This window comes from Anthonomus grandis, chromosome 15, assembly GCF_022605725.1.
Source record: "Anthonomus grandis grandis chromosome 15, icAntGran1.3, whole genome shotgun sequence".
NCBI classification, from domain to species: Eukaryota; Metazoa; Arthropoda; class Insecta; order Coleoptera; family Curculionidae; genus Anthonomus; species Anthonomus grandis.
This window is the reverse complement of record NC_065560.1, coordinates 4,146,511-4,167,485: the sequence shown is the minus strand read 5'-3', so window position 1 is coordinate 4,167,485 and position 20,975 is coordinate 4,146,511. Positions and strand designations below refer to the sequence as shown.

Genomic DNA, 20,975 nt, shown 5'->3' with positions numbered 1-20,975 from the left:
TTTTCTTCGAATTTTTGCTATCAAAAGTGCTCTCATTGCCTTCGTCCTGATCGAACCCCGTTATAACCTGTTATTTTCTTAATATAGGGAATGGGTACAAAAATTTTATTTCATTTTACGCCAGTTCCACTTAAAAATTATTAATGTTTATCCCAGTGTGGTTATTAATCTCGATTACGCGCTCACCTCAATACTCTTTCACACATCTCGTGAGAGTATCGCTACGGTTAATTTTAAATTGCAAAATAGGAGACACACATATTTATAAAAATCCTTTTTAGTTATTTTTGGATCTACGGAGCTTCGTGCAGAACAGCGGACCGAGTCGTTTTACAGAGGATCAAAACCGCTTTTTCCCCATCACCGAGACGAACTTTTCGACATGACCGAACCAACAAAATCCGATCCAGAAATTCCAGATTTTTTCCCACTGTAACCGCTAACACCGACCGAGGGACCGGGTTACAAGCGCAGATCCAGGGATCGCGTTTTACGAGTTTACTTCCTCTTAGTACGGCGAATGCTAAGATGAGCGGTCCCTTCAAGCGTCGGTCGTCCTTAAAGGCCCTACCGGCCATCGGCCCTATTAGGAAAAGTTCCATCAGAAGGGAATCTTCCGTAGGGCTTCCTGGAAAATCCGGGACAACCGCCGGTGGACAGGAGGTCCCCTGGGACGTTCTGGACCGGTGCATTTTTCCCGTTATCTGTTGTCACGCTGCCGCATTTACTTTGAGTCATATCTTGAATGTTTTCAATGTGTCGCAGGTATCGACGTTCTCGCTTTTCGTGCTGTTTGCTATTGTGGTGCTCGGATTAGTGTTCTTTTATCATAATTTAAAGGTAAGTCTCGGTAAATTTTTTCCGTCCATATTCCTTCTTCATTAAGTGTGAATTTGTCAGTGAAATTACGAGATTCTTCGAGTGTTTTTGGATTTTTTTCGGCAGCTCGAAATCACCTTAAAATACCATCAAATTCTTTGGTGTTACTTATTCGAACGTCTCCAGCTAATTTAATTTAATTTCTCTAAGCTCTACCTTCTGGAATGGTAAATTATGTGATAAGTAGTCAAAAGCTTCAGTAAAGGCACTCACGAAATATCCAGCTTTAAGTCCAGAAACTGTGGTGTTTTTTGTAAACTGTTTGGTTGATAGTTGCTTCCAATGATCTTCTAATGGACGAATTGCATTTTTGTCTTGTCTTTTCTTTTATCGAATAAAAACTACAATTTTTATATGTTTACACTTTATACTCCTTACTTAAAATGAGAAAACAACTTGAAAAAAAGACTCGAGTTTTATCCCTGTTATGGAATTTACAAGGGAGACATTTTTTTATTTAATGAGATTATTTGCGAGGCCTCACAAAAGGATTCCATTAATATCTCTTATTTTAATGACGGGAATTTGGGGTCTATTTAAGGTCAAAGTAATAACAAGTAATTATTTAAATTTATTCTGGAATTCTTGTACATTACACACTCTAGACACTGTTGCATTAAAGCTCATCAATAGATAGTATTTAAGGCAATTTGCACGTCATTTTGTCTCTTCAGAGCCTTATAATTCTTCTACGTTCTTCATTAATCATTTTAGTCTTACATAGGAACAAAAAGGAAAATAATGAACAAAATAGATCCAACTTCCATTGCCTTCACACACCCTTGTACCGCTGTACCTATATTATTTTAATACATAATAACTCCCAAGTAACGCATTTAACGTTTTAGTATAAAATGTCTTAAAGCATGATGTTGTTGCGATATCACGGCATTATTTCAACTGAAATTCAAAAAAAACAAATTTTATTCCAGGCATTTGAAATAATGGTTATGTCAAGATGATTACGACAAATGCCTGAAATTAAAACAAATTTGTTATCCCATCCTAATTGCCTGAATGGAAAAGTCAAATTTTGGATGTCACGGAATCATTTAAAGTGCCTAAAAGACTTGTCTCAACTGCCTGAAGTTCAAAAAAAATATTTATTTGTTGAGATGACCTCACAGATTAACCAGGAATTACATATCGTCTTAAAGCTGTAATTTTTTATGCTTTCACAGCCACTCCTTATATTTTCCAATCATTTCACGTAAATTTTGAATATATTCGAGGTATTTGATGAGATTTTTGATATAACATCCGTATTGGACGCTTAAGAAAATATTTATTAAATAACATTCTCTTCCCCAAATTAAAACTCGCTTCACCTTTTGTCCCATTTAAGACCCGAAAGCTAATTAACGTTAAAGTCGGATCTATTGTTTGGCGGCGTGATATTGCAAACCCTGATAATCTTACCGGCATTCTGTGTTAACTTTGAGGTACAACGCAAACGGCTTTTGTTGTCTAACTGGACCTATTAAACCCTTGGCTTATATAGGCACCCACTTTCTAATTATTCGGTTCAGGTCAATCGGTTTTTACTATTAATGGTTTTTTTTTTTAGTGCAGAAACAAAATTACCATTTACCGGTGAATTTAACTGGATTAACGGCAAATCGGAGCAAATCGGATTTAATTGAATTATTGGCAAAGATGACGAGATAAGAGATTTCTTCAACACTGAATTGATTTTTTCTTAATGCAGCAAAGATATTGAAAAATATTTCATAACTGTAATATCTGAGAACCAGGCAAATATGAGAAATCAAGTCCGTGTTATGAAAACTTGATTGTGCCTGGAAATGCGATAAATTAACATGAAAATGTTATGCTCAGAAAGCAAAACAGTTACTTGAAATGACTGATGGATAAAATACATGTTTCTGGAGTAGATGAGAGTTATAATATTTCTGGCTAATGCATAAAAAAAATCCATGGCCTAGGAGGTATTAAAAATTAGGTTAATTGTCTGGAATTAAATAAAAAACCTAAAAAATTACGTCAAATGCTTGGAAAATTAAAATTCCTTTACTTAAAAAACCACATGACAGTTGCCTGGAAGTAAAAAAATAATTATTTTCAATTCCAGAAAGATTTAAAAAATACATCAAAGAAATATAATTCTGCAATTTTTTTAAATGCCGAAATTTTCTCCTTTGTGTAAACCGAATCGTATATGATATACGTATATTCTACAGTTTAGTAAATATACCTTGAATACCAATAATTTTCATGCAAAAACTGTATTTTAAACCTAGAGAATGAAAGGTTGTCTAGAACTAAAAAAAAATATTTTTTTCAAAAGTTAATGACCTACCTTAAAAGCGAAATTTTCACTTATCTGCGATAGAAAATAGCACAACTATTGCGATTTTCTTAAATCGATACGTCTTGCTTTCGAAAAATAAAATGGGATTTTTTCACGTTTTACTCGACAACCTTAAGATTATGTGGGAAAGGAATGTAAGGGTTGTGTTGAGAAAAAACAATGTTTTTGCAGAAAATATATATTCAATATTTCATTTAATAACACTGTTTATTTTGAATTTGATATAATTTTATATATAAATATTTAGTATAAAAACAGCGTTATTACATTGGATAATGTAAACGAGAAACGAGTAACTAAAAGAAAACTAGATATATAAATCCCGTGCCATTTTTTTTAAATATCGACATTTTTTTCCTTTGTGTAAACAGAATCGTATATGATATACGTATATTTGACTACTATCTACAGTTTAATAAATATACCGTGACCATTTACTAAAAAATCATTAAAAAATTAGATATTAAAAGACAAAAATTACATCTTTGCCAAGAAGTAAAAAAATAATTATTTCCAAGTCCAGAAAGATTTAATATGTCTGAAATGAACAAAAATTTATAAAAAAATATTTTTTTTTGAACCTTAGGCATTTGAGACAAGTCTTTTGGGCACTTGAAGTAATTCCATGACGTCCAAATGTTTTTTTTCCATTCAGGCAGTTAAGATGAGGTAACTAATTTAACTCGAATGCTTGAATGAAAAAAAAAACATTTGTACGTCACGGAATTACTTCAAGTGCCTAAAAGACTTGTCTCAACTGCCTGAAATTCAAAAAAAAAAGTTTTTATTCTAGGCATTTAAGCTCATGGTTATATCAAGATGAATACGTCAAATGCCTGAAATTAATTAAAAAAAATTATTGATATTCTAGCTAGACCTATGGTTTTCAAGCACCTACCGGGAATTATAATAATTTTTTTTAATTTCAGGCATTTGACGTATTCATCTTGATACAACCATCATCTTAAATGCCTGGAATAAAAACTTATTTTTTTCTAACTAATATAATATAACTTCAGGCAGTTAAGACAAGTTTTTTTAGACACTTGAAGTAATTCCGTGACGTCTTAAATTTGTCTTTTCCATTCAGGCAATTAGGATAAGGTAACAAATTTGCCTCGAGTGCCTGGAATAAAGAAAAATCAATCAACTACCCAAAATTCCATTAAAAAAAATTATTCCAGGCACTTGAGGTTAATCTGCTTCTTATTAACTGCCTGAAATGAACAAAAACTATTGGAATTCTAAGTAGCTACGTTTTTTTTAAGTACCTACTTGGAATTAGAAATATTTATTTCAGTTTCAGGCATTTGACGTAATTATCTTGACATAATCTTAAATGCCTGGAATAAAAACTTTTTTTTTGAATTTCAGGCAGTTGAGACAAGTATTTTAGGCCCTTGAAGTAATTCCGTGACTTTTTTTTTTAATTTCCGTAAATAATTAATATTTTCAAAATTATTCGGGGCACTTGAACTCATTTTTGTATGAGTTTGAGGCAGTACGAGTTAATTTTTTTGAAAAGTTCAATGCCTATAATTTTATCACCATCTCACTCTGACATAACTTAAAGGGTCGTAATAAAATAATGTTGTTTCACTCATTATTTTATTACTAATTTTGTGGAAAACTGTTGATCTTAAAAATTATTTTTCTACTGCATCTAACGCGCATTGACATTTGAAACAACTTTTGTTTAAATAATTTAAATAGACTAATAGTTTTTTTAGACTTCTTTATTTTGAGATTTACGACTAAATGTCATTCTATACATTTTGTTCTATTTTTGATTGGGATTTCAATGCTAAAAGAGAATTTTTTCCATACTCTTAATAGTTATTAAGAAAATGAGGAAAAACTCTTAAGAGGTTTTTCTTAATTTTGTGGAAAATTTATTTTATTTACTGGAAATAAATTGGCTTAATTGATGACCTAAAATTACTTTGAAAAAAATATTTAATTTTCTTGAAGTTAAATTCCACTTTGAATGAATTTCAGGCACTCGAAAATAATGTTTGTCTTAATTTCAAGTTTATTTCCGATGATTTTCTCTATAGGAAATTGACCTTAACTGTCTGGAATAACTGAGAAATTTGTTGGAATTAATTTTTTTTATTCATTTTTAATAGTCGAAACTCAGTTTCCAGTCATAATTTAATAGAAAATTTAACTGAGTTGCCTGGATAGCTAAAATTTAACCAAAATAGTCTAAAATTTGAAACAAAAACCATTTACCTGGTATACAGTTTCAGTCAATTTAATTCAAATTTTAGGCTGTTAAAGTTCATTTTCGATGATTTTTTTAATGGAAAATTGACCTCTTTAATGATTTTTTAATTTCTCAGGCAGTTGAGGTTTTTTCTTAAAATTTATTACAGGTAGTTAGAAGTCAGTTTCCAGTCGTATTTTAATAGGAAAGTCCGAAATAGTCTAAAATTTATAAAACAAAATTCATTTATTTGGAATACCGTTTGAGTCAATTTTAATTAAATTTCAGGTCATTGAAGTTAATTTTAAATGATTTTGTTAATTGGAAAATGATCCCAACTACCTGGAATAATTAAAAAATGATCTTGATTATTATAAATTGATTTTCTTGGAATATAATCAATGTTGTATAAATCCCAGGCACTCAAAAATAAATTTTTGATGAGTTTTTCTAATAGAAAACTAACGTCGATTGCCTGGAATAATTTAAAAAGGACCTAAAACTTTGTTGTTAATTAAAGTCCATTTTGACGTATTCATCTTGACATAACCATCATCTTAAATGCCCGGAATAAAAACTTTTTTTTTGAACTTCAGGCAGTTGATACTTGAAGTAATTCTGTGACGTCTACAATTTGTCTTTTCCATTCAGGCAATTAGAATGAGGTAACAAATTTGCCTCGAATGCCTGGAATAAAGAAAAATCAATTAACTACCCGAAACTCTATAAAAAAAAAAATTTTTTTATTCCAGGCATTTGAGGTTCATCTGTGACGTCATTTCAACTGCCTGAAATGACCAAAAACTATTGGAATTCTAAGTAGCTACGTTTTTTTTAAGTACCTACTTGGAATTAGAAATATTTATTTTAGTTTCAGGCATTTGACGTAATTATTTTGACATAACCATCATCTCAAATGTCTGGAATAAAAACTTTTTTTTTTGAATTTCAGGCAGTTGAGACAAGTATTTTAGGCCCTTGAAGTAATTCCGTGACTTTTTTTTTAATTTCCGTAAATAATTAATATTTTCAAAATTATTCGAGGCACTTGAATTCATTTTTGTATGAGTTTGAGGCAGTACGAGTTAATTTTTTTGAAAAGTTTAATGCCTATAATTTTATCACCATCTCACTCTGACATAACTTAAAGGGTCGTAATAAAATAATGTTGTTTCACTCATTATTTTATTACTAATTTTGTGGAAAACTGTTGATCTTAAAAATTATTTTTCTACTGCACCTAACGCGCATTGACATTTGAAACAACTTTTGTTTAAATAATTTAAATAGACTAATAGTTTTTTTAGACTTCTTTATTTTGAGATTTACGACTAAATGTCATTCTATACATTTTGTTCTATTTTTGATTGGGATTTCAATGCTAAAAGAGAATTTTTTCCATACTCTTAATAGTTATTAAGAAAATGAGGAAAAACTCTTAAGAGGTTTTTCTTAATTTTGTGGAAAATTTATTTTATTTACTGGAAATAAATTGGCTTAATTGATGACCTAAAATTACTTTGAAAAAAATATTTAATTTTCTTGAAGTTAAATTCCACTTTGAATGAATTTCAGGCACTCGAAAATAATGTTTGTCTTAATTTCAAGTTTATTTCCGATGATTTTCTCTATAGGAAATTGACCTTAACTGTCTGGAATAACTGAGAAATTTGTTGGAATTAATTTTTTTTATTCATTTTTAATAGTCGAAACTCAGTTTCCAGTCATAATTTAATAGAAAATTTAACTGAGTTGCCTGGATAGCTAAAATTTAACCAAAATAGCCTAAAATTTGAAACAAAAACCATTTACCTGGTATACAGTTTCAATCAATTTAATTCAAATTTTAGGCTGTTAAAGTTCATTTTCGATGATTTTTTTAATGGAAAATTGACCTCTTTAATGATTTTTTAATTTCTCAGGCAGTTGAGGTTTTTTCTTAAAATTTATTACAGGTAGTTAGAAGTCAGTTTCCAGTCGTATTTTAATAGGAAAGTCCGAAATAGTCTAAAATTTATAAAACAAAATTCATTTATTTGGAATACCGTTTGAGTCAATTTTAATTAAATTTCAGGTCATTGAAGTTAATTTTAAATGATTTTGTTAATTGGAAAATGATCCCAACTACCTGGAATAATTAAAAAATGATCTTGATTATTATAAATTGATTTTCTTGGAATATAATCAATGTTGTATAAATCCCAGGCACTCAAAAATAAATTTTTGATGAGTTTTTCTAATAGAAAATTAACGTCGATTGCCTGGAATAATTTAAAAAGGACCTAAAACTTTGTTGTTAATTAAAGTCCATTTTGACGTATTCATCTTGATATAACCATCATCTTAAATGCCTGGAATAAAAACTTATTTTTTTTTTGAACTTAAGGCAGTTGAGACAAGTTTTTTAGATACTTGAAGTAATTCCGTGACGTCTAAAATTTGTCTTTTCCATTCAGGCAATTAGGATGAGGTAACAAATTTGCCTCGAATGCCTGGAATAAAGAAAAATCAATTAACTACCCGAAACTCTATAAAAAAAATATTTTTTTTATTCCAGGCACTTGAGGTTCATCTGTGACGTCATTTCAACTGCCTGAAATGAACAAAAACTATTGGAATTCTAAGTAGCTACGTTTTTTTTAAGTACCTTCTTGGAATTAGAAATATTTATTTTAGTTTCAGGCATTTGACGTAATTATCTTGACATAACCATCATCTTAAATGCCTGGAATAAAAACGTATTTTTATTTTGAATTTCAGGCAGTTGAGACAAGTATTTTAGGCCCTTGAAGTAATTCCGTGACTTTTTTTTTAATTTCCGTAAATAATTAATATTTTCAAAATTATTCGAGGCACTTGAATTCATTTTTGTATGAGTTTGAGGCAGTACGAGTTAATTTTTTTGTAAAAGTTCAATGCCTATTATTTTATCACCATCTCACTCTGACATAACTTAAAGGGTCGTAATAAAATAATATTGTTTCACTCATTATTTTATTACTAATTTTGTGGAAAACTGTTGATCTTAAAAATTATTTTTCTACTGCATCTAACGCGCATTGACATTTGAAACAACTTTTGTTTAAATAATTTTTTTTTCTGACTAATAGTTTTTTAGAAAAAAAATTAAAACCAAAATTTTGAACATTTTTCCAATACTTTTTTGGGAAAAATGGATATGACTTTTTTCTGAGATAAGACTTTTTTTTGAGCTTTTTGAGCGCTTAATCAATTTATAAAAAAAAAAAATGACAATTTTCAAAAACAAAAAAATTCTAATTTTTCACCGAAAAATTTTACAATTTTTCAAAAATCCTCCATAACTTTTTTATTTTGAGATTTACGACTAAATGTCATTCTATACATTTTGTTCTATTGTTGATTGGGATTTCAATGCTAAAAGAGAATTTTTTCCATACTCTTAATAGTTATTAAGAAAATGAGGAAAAACTCTTAAGAGGTTTTTCTTAATTTTGTGGAAAATTTATTTTATTTACTGGAAATAAATTGGCTTAATTGATGACCTAAAATTACTTTGAAAAAAATATTTAATTTTCTTGAAGTTAAATTCCACTTTGAATGAATTTCAGGCACTCGAAAATAATGTTTGTCTTAATTTCAAGTTTATTTCCGATGATTTTCTCTATAGGAAATTGACCTTAACTGTCTGGAATAACTGAGAAATTTGTTGGAATTAATTTTTTTTATTCATTTTTAATAGTCGAAACTCAGTTTCCAGTCATAATTTAATAGAAAATTTAACTGAGTTGCCTGGATAGCTAAAATTTAACCAAAATAGCCTAAAATTTGAAACAAAAACCATTTACCTGGTATACAGTTTCAATCAATTTAATTCAAATTTTAGGCTGTTAAAGTTCATTTTCGATGATTTTTTTAATGGAAAATTGACCTCTTTAATGATTTTTTAATTTCTCAGGCAGTTGAGGTTTTTTCTTAAAATTTATTACAGGTAGTTGAAAGTCAGTTTCCAGTCGTATTTTAATAGGAAAGTCCGAAATAGTCTAAAATTTATAAAACAAAATTCATTTATTTGGAATACCGTTTGAGTCAATTTTAATTAAATTTTAGGCCATTGAAGTTAATTTTAAATGATTTTGTTAATTGGAAAATGATCCCAACTACCTGGAATAATGATCTTGATTGTTATAAATTGATTTTCTTGGAATATAATCAATGTTGTATAAATCCCAGGCACTCAAAAATAAACTTTTGATGAGTTTTTCTAATAGAAAATTAACGTCGATTGCCTGGAATAATTTAAAAAGGATCTAAAACTTTGTTGTTAATTAAAGTCCCTTTTGACGTATTCATCTTGATATAACCATCATCTTAAATGCCTGGAATAAAAACTTATTTTTTTTTTGAACTTCAGGCAGTTGAGACAAGTTTTTTTAGACACTTGAAGTAATTCCAGGACGTCTAAAATTTGTCTTTTCCATTCAAGCAATTAGGATGAGGTAACAAATTTGCCTCGAGTGCCTGGAATAAAGAAAAATCAATTAACTACCCGAAATTCTATATAAAAAATATTTTTTTTATTCCAGGTACTTGAGGTTAATCTGTGACGTCATCTTAACTGCCTGAAATAAACAAAAATTATTGGAATTCTAAGTAGCTAGGTCTACGTTTTTTTCAAGTACCTACCTAGAATTATAATTATTTTTTTTAATTTCAGGCATTTGACGTAATTATCTTAACATAACCATGAGCTTAAATGCCTGGAATAAAAACAAATTTTTTTTTTCAATTTCAGGCAATTGAGACAAGTAGTTTAGGCCCTTGAAGTAATTCCGTGACGTCCAAAATTTTTCTTTTCCATTCAGGCGTTAAGATGAGGTAACAAATCTGCCTCGAATTAAAATTTCATTGAAATTTCATTCAAAAAAAAAATTTTTTTCATTCTAGGCACTTGAGGTTAATCTGTGACGTCGTCTCAACTGCCTGAAATAAACAAAAATTATTGGAATTCTAAGTAGCTAGACCTACGTTTTTCAAGTACTTACCTGGAATTATAAGTATTTTTTTTAATTTCAGGTATTTGGCGTAATTATCTTTATATAACCATTATTTCAAATGCCTGGAATAAAATTTTTTTTTTAATTTTAGGCAGTTGAAATAACGCCGTGATATCACATCAACATCATGCTTTAAGACATTTGATACTGAGACGTTAATTGCGTTACTTGGGAGTTATTATGTATTAGAATAATATACGTACAGCAGTACAAGGGTGTGTGAAGGAAATGCAAGTTGGATCTATTTTGTTCATTATTATCCTTCCTGCTCTTATGCAAGACTAAAATGATTAATGAAGAACGTAGAAGAATTATAAGGCCCTGAAGGGACAAAATGACGTGCAAAATGCTTTAAATACTATCTATTGATGAGCTTTAATGCAACAGTGTCCAGAGTGTGTAATGTACAAGAATTCCAGAATAAATTTACATTCTTACTTGTGATTACTTTTATCTTAAATAGACCTCAAATTCTTGTCCTTAGAATAAGAGATATTGATAAAATCCTTTTGTAAGGCCTCGCAAATAATTTCAATAGTTAAAAAAAATGTTTCCCTTATAAATTCCAAAACAGGGATAAAATTTGAGGTTTTGTTTTAAGTTGTTTTCTCATTTTAAGTAAGGAGTATAAAGTGCAAAAATTAAAAAATTTTAGTTTTTATTCGATATAAAAAAACAAGACAAGAATTCAATTTGATCATTAGAAGATCATTGGAAGCAACTATCAACCAAACAGCTTACAAAAAACACCACAGTTTCTGGACTTAAAGCTGGATATTTTGTGAGTGCCTTTACTGAAGCTTTTCACATAATTTACCATTCCAAAAGGTAGAGCTTAGAGAAATTAAATTAAATTAGCTGGAGACGTTCAAATAAGTAACACCAAAGCATTTGATAGTATTTGAAGGTGATTTCGAGCTAACGAACAAAATCCAAAAATACTCGACAATCTCGTAATTTCACTGACAAATTCATGTTTTTTTTTCTCGTTTTTAATATATTACGAAATAAAAATAAATTTAATGTTTTTTTTTTCAACTGAAAATTATAATCGCGTGCCAAAATACATATACAATATACGTTCGAGGAGGGTTATTTTGGTTTCATGTTAAATTTGCATTTTTCTATGTCACTTTATTAATCCTGATATATGTACACACGTTTCAGTTTTAAATTAATAATAATTTAATTATGGGAGACACTCTTGTGAATTTAACAATAGGACATGATAGGTGTAGAAAATACATATATATTTACCCATATTAATTTGTATATGAATTACTTAACGTTTTTCCGGGTGCCGAACTCGATGACAGAATGTCAAGGCGCTACAAATACCTCAGACTGCTCAATTTTATAATTTAATTGACAAAATGTTTTTTTTTTGTCAATCTGTTGAGGTTTTTACTGAATTAAAGTGTAATCCAAAACGTCCATTTATTAGAATGTTAATTTTCTTACCTAATTATTCTCATCTGATTTATAGATGAAAAGAATGAACAAAAGGTCTGCCATTATAGAGTAGTTTTTAATGCTCTAAAAAAAAGCTGGACACTATCAAAGACTGTACAAAAATCAAAACATTTTGGTAACTCATGGATCGATCTTAATAATTTTAGTTGCATACGAAAACTAGTTAATTTCTTTACCAAAAAGGTTTTCACAAGTTTCTTTGTAAATTCAACCGTTTTAAAGCTAATGAGTAGTTTTTCAATGCACTGATACCGTCAAAGGCATTACAAGAATGATCTAAATATTTTAAAAACTCATGCAACGATTTTAATAATTTTAGTTTTATGTGAAAACTGATGAGTTTCCTCACCTGCACAGGAGCCTGGAGACTTTGGAAAAGAAGACTTTATTTATATACAGCGTATCTTAAACAATTGCTGTCTCGTTAACTCGTATTTAACTCCCTTAACTCTTAGCACCCATGTAGGTGGGTTATATGAGGCGGGAATAGTATGGATTGCTAAAATGGTAAGCTCAGAATAGGTCCATTCTGTTTTCATTATACTGTTACATACCTCGATTACGCTTTTCTATAGATGTATAAAATAAATAGGAGAGACCTGAATATTTCACTTATTATTTCCATTTTTCTGTCATATTTTACCGTCACATAAACCTCATTCCTTTGATCTGAGTCCAGTCGTTTAGGAAATTATGTATGTCAACATATACATTTATATTTATAATCCTTGCTGATTACAAAATACCATAAACCATATTGTAAACTGTATTGATAAAGCAAAGCTGATATTTGACTTGTCAATAGCATTTGACACCATAAATCATTACCATCCTTAACTTGTACCTTATGAGCAGAAGATAGACGTCCTGGGTCCTTTATGATGGAAACATGGAACATTTGGATGAAGAATGTCAAGTGTATGATTTTTCCTACATTTTTGTCATCACAAAATAGTCATCAAATGATTTATCTATTTGGAAAGTCGATTCTATGAGTACTAAGATTGATCTTGAATTTTGAACGATAATGAATTATTATTTTTTTACATTATCTTAAATAAAATACAAGTACATAATTTAAACCGTATTTAAATGGGTGCCGAATTCAATTGCAGAATCTCAAACGTATGATTTGAGCTTGAAAAGAGTCGATTTAATAAGAAAATCTTTATTATTTGCATTTGCAGAAAACGAGTTTTATTGTTTGTCCTTAGGAACTATCCTATGGGAATACCTAATTCTTCAATCATTTGTCAAGGTGGAAGAAAATTGGAATAGCTTCACTTTGTTTGCCGATCTGCTGACGACAGCTCGCTTATTTTAAATGAACATGGTCGCCTTAAGCAATGATCTCACTGTAAATATTTCATAGTAGGTCAAGTTAATTCCATAAAGATGTGTGGAACTCAAAAGAGACTATAGGAATTACATCCTGTTCCATAATTCCTTTAGAGGACTTTTTGGCATTACAAATATTGCAAAGAGCTGTCAGACATTATTAAGGGAAATTAGACGCTTCTTTGAAGAAATGAATGAAATTCTTGCACTAAAAGTGAAGATAATGAAATTCTTATTACAGAATGCCTGTAAGAAATCAAAGGCTTTGTCTCTTATTAGCAAGTAAATATCTTGGGTTCCAGTAGTGAAAATTTAGAAATTATTGAATTATGGACTAGTCTAAAGACTCTCTTAGTTTTTCTTAAAAAAATTACAAAAATCCATTGACTAAAAGTCAAGTAATTGGAACTTTTATTCCAAGAGTACCTGTAAGGAATAAAATAATTTTCCTATTATTGACTAATGAATATCTTGGATTATATTAGTCAAAATTTAATAATGATTGATTTACGCACTAATCTAGAGATATTCGTAGTATTTTTTAAATAAATCACTAAAATCCATGCACTACAAGTCAAGATAATGGAATTCTTTTTCCAGCAATGCCTGTAAGAAACAAAATAATTTGTCCTTTATTAAGAAATGAATATCTTAAGTTCTAATAGTCAAAATGTAGAAATTATAAGCTTATGGACTAGTCTAAAGACTCTCTTAGTCTTTCTTTTAGAAATGACAAAAATCCATTCACTAAAAGTCAAGTAAATGGAACTTTTAGTCAAAGAGTACCTGTAAGGAATAAAATAAGTTTCCTTTTATTGACTAGTGAATATCATGGATTATATTAATCAAAATTTAATAATAATTGATTTATGGACTAATTTAAAGACTTTCGTAGACTTCTTTAACTAAATCACTAAAATCCATGCACTACAAGTCAAGATAATGTAATTCTTATTCCAGTAGTGCTTGTAAGAAACAAAATAATTCGTCCCTTATTGAGAAATGAATATCTTAAGTTCTAATAGTCAAAATGTAGAAATTATAAATTTTGAATTAGTCTAAGGACTCTCTTAGTGTTTCTTAGAGAAATGACAAAAAATCCATTAACTAAAAATCAAGTAATTGGAACTTTTATTCCAAGAGTACCTGTAAAGAATAAAATAATTTTTCTATTATTGACTAGTGAATATCTTGGATTATATTAGTCAAAATTTAATAATGATTGATTTACGCACTAATCTAGAGATATTCGTAGTATTTTTAAAATAAATCACTAAAATCCATGCACTACAAGTCAAGATAATGGAATTCTTTTTCCAGTAGTGCCTGTAAGAAATAAAATAATTATTGAGAAGTGAATATCTTAAGTTCTAATAGTCAAAATTTAAAAATTATAAATTTTGGATTAGTCCAAGGACTCTCTTAGTATATCTTAAAAAAATGACAAAAATCCATTGACTAAAAGTCAAGTAATTGGAACTTTTATTCCAAGAGTACCTGTAAGGAATAAAATAATTTTCCGTTTATTGACTAGTGAATATCTTGGATTATATTAGTCAAAATTTAATAATGGTTGTTTTACGCACTAATCTAGAGATATTCGTAGTCTTTTTTAAATAAATCACTAAAATATATGCACTACAACTCAAGATAATGGAATTCTTATTCCAGTAGTGCCTGTAAGAAACAAAATAATTTGTCCCTTATTGAGAAATGAATATCTTAAGTTCTAATAGTCAAAATTTTAAAATTATAAATTTTGGATTAGTCCAAGGACTCTCTTAGTATATCTTAAAGAAATGACAAAAATCCATTGACTAAAAGTCAAGTAATTGGAACTTTTATTCCAAGAGTACCTGTAAGGAATAAAATAATTTTCCTATTATTGACTAGTGAATATCTTGGATTATATTAGTCAAAATTTAATATTGATTAATTTACGCACTAATCTAGAGATATTTGTAGTCTTTTTTAAATAAATCACTAAAATCCATGCACTACAAGTCAAGATAATGGAATTCTTAGTCCAGTAGTGCCTGTAAGAAACAAATTATTTTGTTCCTTACAGGTGAATATCTTCAGTTCTAATACTGAAACTTTAGTAATTATTAATTTATGGCCTAGTCTGAAGACTCTTTTAGTATTTTTTGAAGAAATTACTAACATCTATGCACTAAAAGTCAAGATAATAAGAATCTTATTCCAGGATTATCTGATTGATACCTAAGTGAATGTAAATGAAATTACTGATTTACGGACTAATCTGAAGACTCTTTTAGTCCTTTTTAAAGAAATAAACTTTGGTAGTCTTCTTTGAATAAATCCATAATGCAACTCTTATTCAAGGAGTTCCTGTAAGAAATACATTAATTGGTCTCTTATTCCCAAGTGTTTTAAAAACTTCGAGAAATTTAATAATCCATTTGTAAATATCCTTACCGGACATTATGTTCATTTTATGGAAAATATAAAATCACGTCAGCGCGAGAGAGAGAGGGATTAAAAATACAGATTTGTTGACTATTTAGTCCGGGGGCTACGTGTCAATTTTCACGCTAATTTATTACACAAAATCCCCAAAAAGAACGACGTAAATTTAAAAAATAGCCACTGAATTATTAATTTGAATTGCCCTACCTCAAATTTTCCTTATTCCTTATTCCCTACACTCCCATATATTTTTTTCCTTTAGTGTATGATAAAAACTAGAATTTTTTTTTATTAAATATTAAATTGGGAGGTTGACATGGCGGCTCTTACTGCGACTATAAAATATTTAACGATCTAGTATATACCTAGCCCTAGTTACAATGTAGTTAAATCATATTTATACTATATAAATTAGCCTCTCTAACCATTATTAATAAAATCCTATTTGCTATCTAAAAATAAATTCCTCTTCCATCCCTGAGTTTATAAGAAGGAATCTTCCATTACAATTTATTTTAAAAGTAAGCTCATGGTTACTGCTATTTTATTGTCTCTGTTTCTTACACTTTTCTCTCTCTCTCTCAATTAAAAGAGGTATTTCAAGAAAACCTCGTCTCCAGGTTCTTGATTCTTTTTCCACAAATCACCTTCAAAAAAAAAACCCCAAGCAATCGATGCCAAAGTAACCTTGAGAAAGCGTTCTCAGACAAACTGCACGGATCACATCTTACATCCCGGTTCTATGTTTCAGATAACGGCGGCGGGTAAAGCGGTTTTGATAACGGGATGTGATTCCCGTATCGGGAGCGCCCTCGCACGTCACCTGGACGAGCAAGGATTCACGGTATTCGCAGGTTTCCAGAACGCAGAGGAGAGTCCGCTGGCCGAAGAATTACGGGAAATCTGCTCGGCCAGGTTGCGGGTTTTACAACTAGATGTCACCAATGAAACGCAAATATTGGCCGCCTCCTTGAGCGTCGTCGAGAATCTACCAGATGGCGCCCATGGACTTTGGGCGGTCGTTAATGCCGCCTCCTGGGTGGCTTTGGGTGAAGTTGAATGGATTCCACCCCAGGTAAGGGAGACGAATTCGATTTTATGCGATTCAAGGTTTTCCAATCATGTTTACGTGGGTGCCGAAATCAATGGCAGAATGGCAAAGGATTGGGATTTGAACACATCAAACATTTGCGTATTATAACTTGTGAAAGTTTAAAAAATCATCCCTAGTTCACAAGGTACTGATTGTTTAAGTTGTAACATTAACCACAAAATTCATAATATCACAGTAAATTTAATAAAACTTAATCAAATATTGACATGTTCCGTCTTTCTTAAAGAGATGACAAAAATCCATTCACTAAAGGTCTAGTAATTGCAACTTTTATTCCAAGAGTACCTGTAAGGAATAAAATAATTTTCCTTTTATTGACTAGTGAATATTTTGTATTATATTAGTCAAAATTTAATAATCTAAAGACTTTCGTAGTCTTTTTTAAATAAATCACTGAGTAATATGTTAAGATAATGGAATTCTTATTCCAGTAGTGCCTGTAAGAAACAAAATAATTTGTCCCTTATTGAGAAGTGAATATCTTAAGTTCTAATAGTCAAAATTTAAAAATTATAAATTTATGAACTAGTCTAAAGATGATCTTAGTATTTCTTAGAGAAATGACAAAAATCCATTCACTAAAATTCAAGTAATTGGAACTTTTATTTCAGGGGTACCTGTATGGAATAAAATAATTTTAAAGGCCTCATCAGACCTATAAATAATTGAAAAAAAAGCCTGAATTCTCCTATATTGTTAATTAATTAATTTAATACTAAATATTTTTAAATTAATTAAAGTCTTTGGTACTTGCAAAAAAAAATTTTTAATGGTTTTTCACTGGTTTTATCGTCAGTCATATTTATGTGGGTGCCGAAATCAATAGCAGAATGGTAAGTGCGTGATTTAGGCTTGGAATTTGAACACATCAAACATTTGCATATCATAACGTGTTAAAGTTTAAAAAATCATCCCTAGTTCACAAGGTTCTGATTGTTTAAGTTGTAATATTAACCACAAAATTCATAATATCACAGTAAATTTAATAAAACTTAATCAAATATTGACATGTTCCGTCTTTCTTAAAGAAATGACAAAAATCCATTGACTAAAGGTCAAATAATTGCAACTTTTATTCCAAGAGTACCTGTAAGGAATAAAATAATTTTCCTTTCATTGACTAGTGAATATTTTGTATTATATTAGTCAAAATTTAATAATGATTGATTTATGTACTAATCTAGAGACTTTCGTAGTCTTTTTTAAATAAATCACTTAGTAATATGTCAAGATAATGGAATTCTTATTCCAGTAGTGCCTGTAAGAAACAAAATAATTTGTCTCTTATTGAGAAGTGAATATCTTAAGTTCTAATAGTCAAAATTTAAAAATTATAAATTTATGGACTAGTCTAAAGATTATCTTAGTATTTCTTAAAGAAATGACAAAAATCCATTCACTGAAAGTCAAGTATTTAGAACTTTTATTTCAGGGGTACCTGTAAGGAATAAAATAATTTTAAAGCCCTCATCGGACCTATAAATAATTGAAAAAAAAGCATTAATTCTCCTATATTGTTAATTGGATAATTTAATACTAAATATTTTTAAATTAATTAGAGTCTTTGCTACTTGCAAAAAAAATAAATTTTTAGTGGTTTTCCATTGGTTTTATCGTCGGTCATATTTACGTCGGTGCCGAATCCAATGGCAGAATGTCGGGTATATTTTCTTTGTAATTATCCAATCCCAAGATGAATTTCTTCACTTTTAAAGACCTTTAAAAAGAACGCTGATTTATATATCCAATAATTTTACTACAAAAATCTGTTTTTAATTTTTAAGTCTCTAGTTTTCTTATTTTTAAAGGTCATCAGTATATTTAATAGGCACCAGTTGCTAATTCAATATTTAAACATTCTGCCACTGAGTTGGACACACAAGTGAATTATTTGGGTTTGGAAATGTTGTTGGGACTTGATATAGATTTTTTAATAACAAATAAAACATCATTAAACAATATAATTTATTTTTCGAGCATGCTCAATATGCTGTGATATGAAACAATTCTTAGAAAGGTCTTTCAATGTTCTAAGAATAAATCTTGACACTGTCAAAGGCCTTACATAAATCTCAATATTTTTAAGACCCATGTAACGAGTTTAATGATTTTTAAGTCAACGAGTTTCTATACCAAAAAGGTCCTTAGTAGAAGCTTCCCCGTAGATACGGCCGTTATGGAGCTATAAAGTAATTTATCCATGGATTCAAAAAATCTTTGATAGCGTCAAAAGCCTTAAGAAAGTCTTAAGAACTGTACACAATAAAATTAAATTTTCGTTTCACCATTGGGTCATACCATCAGTTTAGCCACAACAGATGGGTGCCGAATTCATTGGCGGAATGTCAAGTGCATACTTTTCTTAAATCTTTATTATTACAAAATTGGCACCAAATACTTAATAATTTAATATTCAGACATTCTGCCATTGAACTCGATGCTTTTAATTGATCCATTTAAAAAGTCGATTATGTGAGTCCAATATTTTGATGATTTTGTTCTTAATTACCTTAAATAATTATAATTAGGTAAATTATTTAATTTTTAGCTTAATCTTAAACTATATACGTGTAAATAAAAATTCATAATTACACCGGTGCCGAATTGAATGGCAGAACGTCAATCATCTGCAAAAAAGACTGATGTTCTTGGACTATATTTATTCCCTATACACCTCAAATAATTGGCGTTACTTTACTCAACCAATCCCTTATTAGTTAATCTAGATTTTCCAGCTTTTTCCAAGTATTTGACGTCACTTTTTACTTCTTCCACCCATGTTTAAATTAAATCCATACGTATCCAAACAGCTTTGACTATTGATTAATAACTGGATAGTTCTAAAGGAATAATGACAACTGATTCCATAGAAGAATAATGACTTCATTAGCCTTTTTTGACCTCTTTATTAGCTCTTCAGGGTTGGTTGTTCCCTCTTGCCATAAAACGACTTTTCACAATTAAAATAATAAATTTATTTTTGCTAAAAGCTGGTCTGTCCAACCTTAACTTAATTCCTTAAGGAGAAGGAATGTTAGTAAATAACCCACTCGTACATAATTCTCTTCGGATTAAACGGCTTATGCTTAATTTAATCCCAAAAGACCCGTATATCGCATTAGGAAAGTATATTCCTTCTGGTCCCTTTACAAGTGAAATGCCATAGAACGTTTGCGTAAGAAAATGTATACAAGAAAGAGTCCATCCATATGAATACTTTTCCAGTATCTAGACTCTGTAGTTGTCAATTTTCCACTTTAGAATTAAAACTTCCCTCTAAATGTAACATCTCATTTTTTTGTTCACTGAGTCTCTAATATAAAACTTCTTCTCACTAGAACGAAATTTTCAGGACTTTGTTCGCTCGTAAAAACCCTCCTGGTACACTGATCTTATCCAAAGACTATACAGCTCTTAAGCCTCTATAGAACTTTTAGTCCTGAAAATTTCAACTGATTTGAAGGTTTTTAATTTGAGTTATTGCGTTCCAAGTGTTTGACATTATGGCTCATGTTTTGATCGTTATGCAGATTCTTGTCTTCCAGAGACTCAAGAAGAGTTCAAAAAAAGGGTTTATGATTCAGAATAGGGATGTTCAGTTATTTATCTCAGCTATAGTTTTGGAGATATTCAGGTTTTTGTCCAGTTGTGTCCGAATATTGGGTTTGAGTTTTAAGGTGATCACTCACTTTGGAATCCAATAATTCAAAAATTATTAGAAGAATTCTCATAAAACCAAAAGTATTTTATTTAGAAGAATATTCTTTACACCTATTGTTTTAGGTCTAAATCGGTCTGAGCTATAGTTTTGGAGATATTGCGTTTTTATCCAGTTGTGTCCAAAAATTGAGTTTGACCTTTCAAGGTGATCACTCACTTTGAAATCCAATAATTCAAAAATTATTAGAAGAATTCTCATGAAACCAAGAGTATTTTATTTAGAAGAATATTCTTTATAAATGTTGCTTTAGGTCTAAATCGGTCTGAGTTATAGTTTTGGAGATATTGCGCTTTTTGTCCAGTTGTGTCCAAAAATTGGATTTGACTTTCAAGGGGATCACTCACTTTGAAATCCAATATCTCAAAAACTATCAGAAGCGATTTCTTGAAATTAGGAGCATAATGCTTGGAAGAATGTTCTTAAAAAATGTTGCTTTGGATCTA

The 20,975-nt window shown here is 29.7% G+C and overlaps 1 protein-coding gene across 1 annotated transcript in view; it reads left to right on the top strand.

Annotated features, from left to right (window-relative positions):
* Positions 1–384: 384 nt before the first annotated feature.
* LOC126745405 (D-beta-hydroxybutyrate dehydrogenase, mitochondrial) overlaps positions 385–20,975 on the top strand; it is a 34,862-nt gene continuing 14,271 nt past the window's right edge. Inside the window, exons 1-2 of the mRNA XM_050453245.1 lie at positions 385–840; positions 16,449–16,772. Coding sequence (XP_050309202.1) covers positions 529–840; positions 16,449–16,772 — 636 coding nt within the window. The 5' untranslated portion in view covers positions 385–528. The remainder of the gene's footprint in view (positions 841–16,448; positions 16,773–20,975) is intronic.